Source organism: Narcine bancroftii, chromosome 4 (assembly GCF_036971445.1).
Source record: "Narcine bancroftii isolate sNarBan1 chromosome 4, sNarBan1.hap1, whole genome shotgun sequence".
Lineage (NCBI taxonomy): Eukaryota > Metazoa > Chordata > Chondrichthyes > Torpediniformes > Narcinidae > Narcine > Narcine bancroftii.
In genome coordinates this window covers 120978663-120990870 of record NC_091472.1, presented here as the reverse complement: position 1 = coordinate 120990870, position 12208 = coordinate 120978663, and the positions used below count along the sequence as shown (strand labels likewise).

The 12208-nt window shown below is 41.6% G+C and overlaps 1 protein-coding gene across 1 annotated transcript in view; it reads left to right on the top strand.

Annotated features, from left to right (window-relative positions):
- Positions 1 to 12208, top strand: part of ydjc (YdjC chitooligosaccharide deacetylase homolog) — a 43689-nt gene extending 31481 nt beyond the window's left edge. Inside the window, exons 4-6 of the mRNA XM_069932653.1 lie at positions 3745 to 3844; positions 4750 to 4927; positions 10333 to 12208. Of these exons, the coding sequence (XP_069788754.1) occupies positions 3745 to 3844; positions 4750 to 4927; positions 10333 to 10681 (627 nt within the window). The 3' untranslated portion in view covers positions 10682 to 12208. The remainder of the gene's footprint in view (positions 1 to 3744; positions 3845 to 4749; positions 4928 to 10332) is intronic.

The window sequence follows — 12208 nt, the reverse complement described above, 5'->3', positions numbered from 1 at the left end:
GGAGTAGTTCCTGGAAGTTTGGGGAAATTCCGGGTCCTGGAGTAGTTCCTGGAAGTTTGGGGAAATTCCGGGTCCTGGAGTAGTTCCTGGAAGTTTGGGGAAATTCCGGGTCCTGGAGTAGTTCCTGGAAGTTTGGGGAAATTCCGGGTCCTGGAGTAGTTCCTGGAAGTTTGGGGAAATTCCGGGTCCTGAAAGTGGGGCAAGAAATTGTTCTTGAACCTAGAGATGCTGGCTTTCAGGTTTCTGCCCAAAGGAAGCAGTGAGAAGAGATTGTGACCAGGGTTATAAGGGTCCTTTATGATGATGGCAGCACCTCACATAGATGTCTGCAATGTCTCCTTACTTTAGAACAAAAGTTGATTTGTCTGTTTACATCTAGGGACAATGAAAATAGATGCTGTTTTATCAGATTTCTATTTCACTTAGCAAAAGATAAACAAATCAATAGGAAGTGAATTATTATTAAATATTACTGAGGTAGCCATGTGGAAGAAATGTCCTGTTTTCAAATATCAATAGTAATCGTGTCTCAAACAGTGCTTTCAAAATTCGGAGTGAAATACAACTCACTACCATGTCTATATTTTGAGTTTGTATGCAGAGCTCAGGGGAGATTTAGCAAGTGTTGAAAATCATGCAGTGTTTTGCAAGAGTAAATGAAGAACTCTGCTCTGCTTCTGCTCAATAATATGAAAACAATTCAACAGGTATCGAATAATTATTTAATATTAATCTATCAATGTGTCTTTGGACACATGCAGGGAGCAATATGACATTGTCTGTGCAATGTTCATGTTTCCAAATTTCATTTTTAAAAGAGATGAAAGCAGATTCAGCAGCAATTTTATGAATACTTGTGTGGGGAAATTTGTAGGGCTATTTGGGAGTGGGAATAAATGTCTTTCCAAATATCCTCTGCTGTGATACAGTTTTAGAAATTGTACAGGTACATGAATAATGCAGATACCATTTAACTTTAATTGCTATTTACTCCATGTTTTTGAGCTGTAGCATTTTCCCCTTTAAACAGTAAGTCTTTCTTGTCTTTGGCTTGGCTTCGCGGACGAAGATTTATGGAAACAGTAAGTAATGAAAAGGTAAATATTCCAATTCTGAGGTAAATGTGCACATTTAGAACAACATGCCCTTCACAGCTGAGTAATTATTCTTGCATTGTTAATTTTACTGCTTCCACTTAGCCAATGGATAGGGAAATATGCAGTTGGAGGTGTTTAAATTCCTTGAGATTAATAGAGTTCCTCCATCAGCCAGCTCCCCACCATGACTACCAGCCCCCCCACATCTCCATCGGGCACACAAAACTCAAAACGGTCAACCAGTTTACCTATCTCGGCTGCACCATTTCATCAGATGCAAGGATCGACAACGAGATAGACAACAGACTCTCCAAGGCAAATAGCGCCTTTGGAAGACTACACAAAAGAGTCTGGAAAAACAACCACTGAAAAACCTCACAAAGATTAGCGTATACAGAGCCGTTGTCATACCCAGACTCCTGTTCGGCTCCGAATCATGGGTCCTCTACCGGCATCACCTACGGCTCCTAGAACGCTTCCACCAGCGTTGTCTCCGCTCCATCCTCAAAATTCATTGGAGCGACTTCATCCCTAACATCGAAGTACTCAAGATGGCAGAGGCCGACAGCATCGAGTCCACGCTGCTGAAGATCCAGCTGCACTGGGTGGGTCACATCTCCAGAATGGAGGACCATCGCCTTCCCAAGATCGTGTTATATGACGAGCTCTCCACTGGCCACCGTGACAGAGGTGCACCAAAGAAGAGGTACAAGGATTGCCTAAAGAAATCTCTTGGTGCCTGCCACATTGACCACCGCCAGTGGGCTGATATCGCCTCAAACCGTGCATCTTGGCGCCTCACAGTTCGGCGGGCAGCAACCTCCTTTGAAGAAGACCGCAGAGCCCACCTCACTGACAAAAGACAAAGGAGGAAAAACCCAACACCCAACCCCAACCAAGCAATTTTCCCCTGCAACCGCTGCAACCGTGTCTGCCTGTCCCGCATCGGACTTGTCAGCCACAATCGAGCCTGCAGCTGACGTGGACTTTTACCCCCTCCATAAATCTTCGTCCGCGAAGCCAAGCCAAAGAGAGAAGAGAGATATATTCATATATTCTTACTGCAGCTGAGCAGGATTTGCCATCAATGGTAAACCTTCAGACTGTCCACAAGTACAATCCACTGATTGCCCCTTGTTTGATTTAAGAGTCAGCTCTGAGAACTTCAGTGGATAAACTTGATTTTCCTTTCACCCGAGCAGTGCTGTTTATTCTTTTTCAATTGTGGTAAAAGGTCTTCAAACTTTTTTTTGCACAGAGGGTGGTGGGTGTGTGGAGTAAGCTGCTGGAGGAGGTGGCTGAAGCTACAACTATTAGCAACGCTTAAGAAACATTTGGGCAAATACATAGATAGGATAGTCACAGGCAGGTGAGTGTAGGTGGGGCTTTTTAGTTGGTATGGACAAGTTGAGCTAAAACACCTGCTTCCATACTGTGTGACTAAAAGATTAACTGTTTCTCTTCCCACTGATGCAAACTAATCTGCTGAATATATCCAACATTTTCCGTTTTTAATTCTTTCCAGGGTGGTGTGTTATTACATCCTCTCTTCTATGCTGTATTCTGATGGTGTGACTTTTGCATTTTCCTCACCACTGACTTTAAATTTAGACATACAGAATGGTAACTTGCCCTTCCAGCCCATGAACCTGTGCCCTCCAAATGCCTCAAATCCCGGGCAGTGATCCACCTTCATTCTCACCAATGTTATACCGCTTTTTATTGCTAATTTCCTTTGGCTCCTATTCTTTGCCAGACCCATTTCTGACACATTTTTTTTGCATCTTCCTTTGTAATAGTACGCATTTAAGTTTTTTTTAAATTCCTTTGCTGTTCCCACACTTTCCATGATTAAAATCTCCTGTTACTGTAGTGAGGCACACACATTTTCCCTTGCTAATCACTTCCATTCTGCATACTGACAGAAGCTCCTTTGCTTTGATAGAACAGTATAGAGCAGGCCCCGCAGCCCAGTGATGTGCTGACACATCTAAACCTAATCGACAATCTCGCTCTTCCCCCCACCCCCCAGTCCACAGCCCCCTATTTTTCTTACATCCACAAAACTATCTTTTAAGTGTCCATGTTGTATCAAGCCACAGCCACTATCCATGGCAATGCATTCCAGGTTCTCACCATGCTGTATGATTCTTTTTAAAACTCTCTGATACTTGCTCCTAAACTTTCCATGCTTGTTTCTCAGTTTACTCTTAAATTCTATCTTCCCTTTCTTTGTTATATTCTCAGTCTTTATAGTTTTAAAAGCTTCATCTCAAGACTCGACTTGAGCAATTTTGTTATTGTGAGGCAATACTAATCACTTGAACCATCTCTCATTTTAATAGCTTTTTCTTTCATGTATTTTTTTTAATCAAAGTATCCCAACTGATTTCTAGGATTCAATCTTGTGTGCCTCTATTTTCAATACCCACAAGGAACCTGTTAAAATAGAATGGAAATTCCAGGGATGGAAACTACAATTTTTCTGTCAGCATTGTGCACACGCGTGTTCATACAAGCCCTCTGTCTTGAACGTTTTCCAGCTTCTACGTCAGTCGTCCAACTTGATCCCCTGATCCTCGTGGACAGCCCCTCAATCAAAGTGGCGCTAGTTTCATCGAGTCTGTCGCTTATTTTCCTTTGCCAGGTAGATAGAGAGCTCCGGGGACAAGTGGATCTATTCTGTGAACTGACTGGCCATTTACCTTATCACATGGATGGACATCAGCATGTCCATGTGTTACCAGGTAAGAACCAATGGAAATTAGAGGGCCTTATTTTCTTCTAAATACATATCAACACAAAGTAAGGGTTAATTATCTTTTCCTGAGGCATAACACTGCCATCTCCCTTTGAGATTTTCTGGATTATCAAGGAGAAACTATCAAGAATCACCAAGTTCTATATTAGTTTCATATGCAATGTGGGGCAAGGAGAGGGCAAAGGAATAAATGCCCTTAACTACTGAGGCATTTATGAGTGCTGGAGGTGAATCCATGCATACCCAGTGACACTGAAGGGACTCTCTTTTGCTTCTATTGTTGGGGGCACCAGAAAATGCTCATGGCAACCCGTTGTTTGCCTAACAACAGACAAAATTTGGAATATATCATGTATTTTACACTTTTTATGTATTATTAGTGAAAATAAAAATAACCTTGAAATTAAAATGATAGAACAACACTGAACTATTGGATTGTCCAGTTGGCCTATATGTGACTACAGCCGCCTGACCAATATAGTAAACCCTTCACAACCACCTCCATTCTGGGCCAGTAGGAGGGTCTAAAACTAGAAGTGAGGGGGAAAGAGTTAAAGGAAATTGGAAGGACAACTCTTTCATACACAAGGCTGGTGGGTGTGTGGAAAGAGCTGTCAGAAGTGATAAGAGTGGGTACACTTATAACATTTAAAATGTGTTTGGACAGGTAAATAGGATATAGGATAAACACAGGGAAATGAGACTTGCTTGGGGAGATGATTTGGTTGACGTGGGCAGTCTGGCTGAAGGATCTGTTTTCAATGCTGCATGACTCTCTGACTTTGGGGGCCTGTTTTGAAAGTTCAGTAGAATTTGAAAACAGAATTGGTGCACCAAGATGAGATGTTGCAGTAAACATTAACATGCCACCATCGTACTTCTGCACTACAGATATTCGAGATGTATTTGCCCAAGTGCTTTCTGATTATGGCATCCTATACACCCGCATTCCTGTAGAGCCAGGCCTCCATTGCTGTGATCGGATAACCCAGGAGCTCATGGACTTTTACCTGCAGATTGAAAAAGATGCCTTCAATTCAATGGATGTATTTCAAAGGCATGGAATTAGGTAAGTGACGAGTGTCTAATTGTTCAGATCCCTGTCACACTCTGGAGACAGGTACATCCATGGGATGAATGAGGTTCTGGTCATCAGTGACTGATCTGCTCTCTTGTTGCAACCAGAATTATCCATGCGTATTTTCCTGGAGATTTGTGAAATGGATCCAGTGTCCAATGTTAATTGTGTATGTGTTGGGGGGGGAGGAAATATTGCATTTTATCTGACAATAGTGGGGATTCACAATGGGTCAGACAGCATGTATGGTGAGTGAGTTAATTTTCCAGGTCAGTAAAAGATCATTAACCTGAAACATTAACTGTTTCTCTCCACAGATGCTGACTGTCTTCATTTTGTCTTTTTAATTCCAGCATCTACAGTTGTTTTCCTTTCTAAATCACTTTGTCATCCAACCCCGATGAAAGCTTCCTTTTAAAAGATTTCCCCCAAACTCTTTCCCTCTTGTTGACTGTTTTCTGCCTCGCAGCTCATCAATTTTAAACTTATAGTGGATCCTGCCCCTTTACTGAGGAAGAACAAGGAGAGGAGAAAGCACAATGGAAGCAAGCAAGCAAGAAATCTGCTGATGCTGGGTCAAGTACTGCCCACAAAACTGCTGGAGAAACTGGGTGACACAACCAGCAGTCAACGATTTGGTCCGGAGCCTTTCTACAGGACCACTCCTGAAGAAGGACTTCAGGCCTGAAACGTCAACTGCTTTTTACTTTCTATGGATGTGGTGTCACTTGTTGAACTCCTCCAGTACTTCTCTGTACTGAGCAGACAGCTCAGCCCATTCAAATATGCCCTGCCATTCACTCATTCCGGGCTGATCAGTATCTTGGTTCCTATATCCAGTACACCATTAGTCTAATTTTCCAGTGGATCCAGGTCACTTATTGGTATGACTCTCTGAAAAAGCTATCTAGAAAATTAGCACTATCTTTAGTTTTGATCTGTTTTTTAATTTCTTTCCCTTTAGATGTGACATTTATTGTCAGAGTACATACATGACATCACATACAACCCGGAGATTCCTTTTTTCTGTGAGCAAGGCAGAATTACCACTAATTGGTACTGAAAAAACACAATGTAGACATATAAACAAATAAAGAACTGTAGACAGATAATGAATGTAAACAAACTGACATGGCAATACAGAGAAGAATAATTAATAGTGTACAAGTAAGAGTACTAATTGAGTCCCTTGTTGAGTTTATTGTGGAGGAGTCTGATGGTGGAGGGGTAGCAGCTGTTCCTGAACCTGGTGGTGTGGAGGAGTCTGATGGTGGAGGGGTAGCAGCTGTTCCTGAACCTGGTGGTGTGGAGGAGTCTGATGGTGGAGGGGTAGCAGCTGTTCCTGAACCTGGTGGTGTGAGTCTTGAGGCACCTAGACCTCTTTCCTGATGGCAGCGACAGTAAGAACAGAGCGTGTGCTGTGTGGTGTGGATACTTGATGATGGCTGCTGCTGCTCAGACAGCAGTGATAGTGGGAAGGGGTTTGCCTGTGATGTTCTGGGCTGTGTCCACTACCTTTTTCAGAGCTTTGCACTCAGGGGTATTGGTGTCCTCATACCAGACCATGATGCAACCTGTCAGCACACTTTCCACCACTCATCTGTAGAAATTTGCCAGGGTTTCAGGTGTCATTACCAAACCTCTGCAAACTCCAGAGGAAATAGTGGCGCAGATGAGCTTTCTTCATGATGCCATTAGTGTTGGGTCCAGGAAAGATCCACCGAGTTGGTGACTTCTGAGAACTTAAATTTGCTCACCCTCTCCATCTCTGATCCCCCAATGATCACTGGATCATACACTTCTGGCTTTCCTGAAGTCAACAATCAGCTCCTTAGTTTTGGTGACATTGAGTACAAGGTTGTTGGTGGTACACCTTCAGCCAAGTTTTCAATCTCCCTCCCATATGCTGACTCACCCCCTTTCTTTATACAACTACAGTGGCATCATTGGCAAATTTGTAGATGGTGTTATTGTCGTACCGAGCCACTCAGTCATAGGTGTAGAGTGAGTAGAGCAGGGGGGTAAGAACACAGCCCTGTGGTGCTCCAGTACTGATGGAGATTGTGGAGGAGATATTCTCACCAATGCTCACTGATTATGGTCTGGAGCAGAGGAAATCCATGATCCAGTCACACAATGGGATGTTGAGTCTCAGGTCTTGGGAGTTTGCAGATCAGTTTTGAGGGGAATGATGGGTTTAGATGCTGAACTATAGTCTAGGCATCCTGATGTATGCATCTTTACTGTCCAGACATTCCAGGGCTTTCTGTAGAGCCAATGAGATGGCATCTTCTGTAGATGCGATGCTACGATAGGCAAACTGGAACTTACCTTTGTTCCACGGACACTCAGTGACTTTGAATGGACTCCCTTTTGCTTCTCTGTTTCCTATTGTTAAGAGTGCCAGGAAATGCTTATGGCAACTCTTTGTTTAAACTCTTATTTTATTCAAAACTTCAAAGCGTTGCTGAGATGTCACTTCCACTTGGGCAACTGTGGAATTGAAATGTCTGTCACAATGACTAAGTTACTGGCAATGGAAGGCAAGAGGTTTGGACATTTGATCCAGAGGCACAAGTACATAACTTCACCAAGTGAACGGATTAAATGAATGTGGAGTTGCAGACTCTGAGGGAGCAGCAGAGGGAACCAGAAATGGGAGAACAAGAAGCATGGAAGACAGATGGTGACCACAACAGCGGAGGATCAAAGGGCACAGTGGCCGAAAGACCCTACAGGGAAGGTGACTACAGCAGCAGACCCTTGAGGGGCCCAGCAGCTGAAAGACTCACACAGGCTTTGTCAGATACTATTTCCCACCTTTACATTGCAGGCTGTTGAAGACTGGCTTCACCTGAAACGGATATTGGAGATGGGATTTGAGATGGTGCTGAAAACAAATAGGATTCCCGAAGGGCCTCGAGCACTAAAAGCTTCCTGATAGTGTTGGAGGTTTGGATCTGGAGCTCGTGTTGCATGGTCATGGTCATGAATCAAACAGGAGTCTGTGTAGCTGCAGGAGAATCCACAGACAGTGACTCTGAAGGCTTTCTCTTTTTCTTCTGTCTCCTATTGTTAGGGGTGCCAGGAAATGCTCATGGCAATTCCGCTTGCCTAACAGCAGACAGAAGTTGAAATATATTATGTATGTTACATTTTTAATGTATTATTACAGTGACAATAAAAGGAACCTTGAAATTAAAACAGCAGTGAACTATTGACCAGTTGGCTATTATGTGACTACAGCCTGACCAATATAGTAAACCCTTCTCAACCACTTCCATTCTGGGCCAGTTAAGAATGGCCTTGCCATTAGTAACCATGTCCAGTGTCCAAATAATGGATCTTGGCATGTATTATCAACAACACCCCTTTGAGGAAGCTTCAACTAAGTTCAAGATACATGGATGGGTAGTTGAGACTAAACTAACTGGCCTTCTGACAAGTCGCAACACTTTTTTAAAAATTTAGACGTATCGCACAGTAACTGGCCATTTCAGTCCATGAATCTGTGCTGCCCAATTAACATCCCGTTAACCTACACGTCCAATACGTTTTGAATGGTGGGAGGAAATTGGAGCCATGGAGACATGGGGAAAGCGATTTGAACCCTGGTCCCAATCACTGGCGCTGTAAAGGCATTGTGCTAACTGCTACACCAAATGTGCTGCCCTATAGAAACATCTACAGTAGTATGCGATACCATTGCCATCAAAATTCATTGCACAGCAACTGCAGTTATTCTGATCAGGATGGAATTACTGACCAGTGCTCAGAACTACAAAACCAGCTTGCCACCTGTGAACTGGGCAATGAGTGTCCCTCCTCATTAATGTTTGTCTGAAATAATGGTGTTCAAAGGAGGGAAATAGTGTCTAACAAATCCTTTGTAACTGCTTAAAAATGTCAAATCTTCCATGATAAAGATTAGGCATGAGTTTCACATCACAAAAATGAGCCATTTGGCCCAACTTATCTACCTGAGCTAGTCCCATTTGCCAATGTTTGGTCTCATTTACCTTTCCTACCCATGTGCCTATTTAAATGTCATAATTGTAGCCACCTTCTCTGGTAGTTAATACCTATTGTCCTTTGGGATGGGGAGTGAGTGAATAATCTTTGGGTCACTTTTAAACCTTTCCCCTTAAATCCATTCCCTCTAGTTTTAGATACTCCCACCCAGGGAAAGACTACTTGCCTTATCTGTTTCATTCAATCCAATTCAAGAGTCCCTGTCTGCACCTCTAAAGAATCCTCAGTAATTAGGCCGTACCTTAATAACTTGGTGATCTATTTATATTTAGTAACATCATGTAGATGTGTTCTCTTCAGGTTTAGAAAAAGCCTGGAGTCTCAAAGTACAAATGAAGCCCTTTTGTTATTTCTTTTGGGGAGATAAATAGGAGAACCATTTTCTATGTGCTTCAGATTAGAACTATTCTTGCAATAAAAATAGAGTTTTGGAAGTTGGCGTGATGGAATTTGTCATATCCTGAGCTGATTCAAACAAGACAAAGCAGTACATCTTCCTTTCATTCGTCGTATTATTTCCAAGGAAACAACCCTAATGCTTACTGTTAATAATTCTTCTGAAGCTAAGTCATGACCAAAGTAAGAACATGATTAAATGCTTAGTTTTTCATAGCTATTGACAATCTGTCCATTTTTTAAAAAAATCTACGATTGTGTAGATGTTACTAAGCATTTATCACATTATTTTAATGATTTATTGTGTAAAGAAAGCGTGCTTTCTGTAGCATCTTTGCCAAACTTTAAGACAATCTCAAGTGCATTAAAGCCAGTTACTTGTGATGCAATGTAATCAGTTGTATTGCAGGAAGTATAGCAACCAATCGTCCTTTGCAAGTCCCACAAATGTGCAGTGCGATCAACTGGACTGTATCGTGAAATAGGAACAGAAAATGATGAGAGAACAAGCATCCATTCATGTCTCCCATTTGATGAATTCCCTTTCTCTTTCCACAGATGCTGCCAGACTTGGCAGAGGTTTCCAATATTTTTATTTATTTAATTTGGGTTCTCATTCAGTTTAGTGACAAACTAGAGGGACACTTCTTTTAAATATGGAAGGATCAGTACCCCAAGAGTGAGGCTGGAGATGAAAAGACTGGATAGGATTGAAATGAAGAAAAGAATTCAACTTGCAGAGATTAAAACAACCAGTCAAAAATGAAAAATGAATCCAATACCAGTCCACGTTATCACTGATATTTGGAATGGGATCCCATTGCTGAGCTTGAAAGATAGATGGCAGTTTATAGCACAGTTGTTGTATCTGCAAGTTCTACCTATTAAGTAATCAATGAAATATGCAATGGACTCATCAACTATGCATTCATTTTATGTAAATGATGACTTTTTATTCTTCCCAACAGATGGCCTGATATATATATTGGCCTGACAACAATGGGGAAAAATATGTCTGTGTCAAATCTCCAGACAACCATAGAGAATGCCATAGCAACAAGGAAAGCAAAGCAGCACCATTTATTGGACATTTTTCCTGCAGGAATCCAAAGGCAGGATGACACAATATTGACAATGGAGTTAATGGTGCACCCTGGATATGCCAGCTTTCCTGAGGAAGGTGGGTGTGGTGAAGGGCCAGATGAGTTTTCACTGAGTGCGGACCGCTTTCATGAACTGGAAATCCTCAAGGCACCAAAACTACTAAAATATTATGAACAAAGAAATATACACTTGTGTGCTTTTAAAGACTTGTAACTAAAACAGAACTTTTGTCTCCCAACTCCTGAGGCTACTGGAGGGAGGAGGGAGAAAACCAATTTCTCAAGGGGGTACTACAAGGTGCCATGATTGTCAAAGATCCCTGCAATTCAATTCCCAGGTGCTGAAGAAAAACACAAGATCATGAAATACACTGAAAATAATCCAGTTTCTCAGGAAAGGCAACAAAGCACATGATTTGAAGAGTTTAACTGTACTTTCTTGTTGCCACTGAAGCACATTACCAGATTTACTGACTTGAAACCATTGCTAATGGAATTATTTACATCCTCGGAAGCAGAAATTAAATTCACAATTCCTCATGGTATATAAGCATTCCATCTGCTGAATCAAACATTGAAAAGCAACCAACTCACAGGAAAAAGAAAATTTAAACTGATTATTGCACTATTGTCGTACAACAGAATTAAAAATTAAAACTTCAGATTGATTATGAAAGATTATTTTTAAAAATCCACACAAGAGCGAGGTTATGAATTAAAATACTTAAATGAGTGTTCACACTTGTGTGAGCTGCAGTATCTCAGGTTTCAGGCGAAGTATGCAGTACAATCGTGAAAGTCCTTGGCAAGATTAATGGGAGCAAATTTCCTATCCACTGCATTACATTCTTAGGGCTTGAATTTGAAGCATTGCCATGGTCTAGGTTGTAGCCATTTGGTTTGTTGTGCCAGCTCTCCAATTAGGCCCACTCTATCTTCACACTCCCACCCGTTAAAAGTTACTGATTGAATCTGCCCTCACTGTCTTTTCAGGAAGAGCATCTGGATTACAATATACTGTTCACATCCTGCTTCTGGATTTTTCTGAATGAATGTGCATCTTCGAGTTACCCACCCTTGCACCATCAGAGTTTCTCTCTTAGTTTGGTTGAAATGTTTCATGATTTTTGAACACCACTTTTGCTTCCCCTCATCTTTCCCCATAAACATCCAAGATAGATGGTGGCAGAAATTTGTCCTTGTACCATGCTACAGCTTGATAAGACAACTTTACAGCCGCTTAAAAGTTCTTCTGAGGTATATTCTCATTGCAGTAAGCAAATTGCCCACAACAACCTCCCACAAACAGCAGTGAGATGACCACCAAGAAAGTGTTTTATGATGTTGAGGAACCAATATTGGCCAGGACTGAAGATTGCCCCCTTGCCCTGAATTGCTGTGGTTCTGCAACTGACCCAAGAGCAGGGCAGTACCTCAACTCAATGTCAGAGTCTCTGCGAGGGCAAAATCCCTCAATATTATCTAGCAAAGGCAAGCAAAAAATCCACAAGCTTCTAACAAGTTACTAGCTGACACCTTAAATAAGTGGAACACTACACTTCTGCTGAATGCATTCAGTTCAGAACTCTTGTACCTTGGGTCACCAGGCTGCTTATTTTATTTTGTGTAATATGTAGAAATATTTAAATATTAATTTACATTATATTTAGCAAAAAACAATGGAAGGTTAAATGTTATGAAAAATACAAATATTTAAATAAAATGAGCAAATAGAATGCAA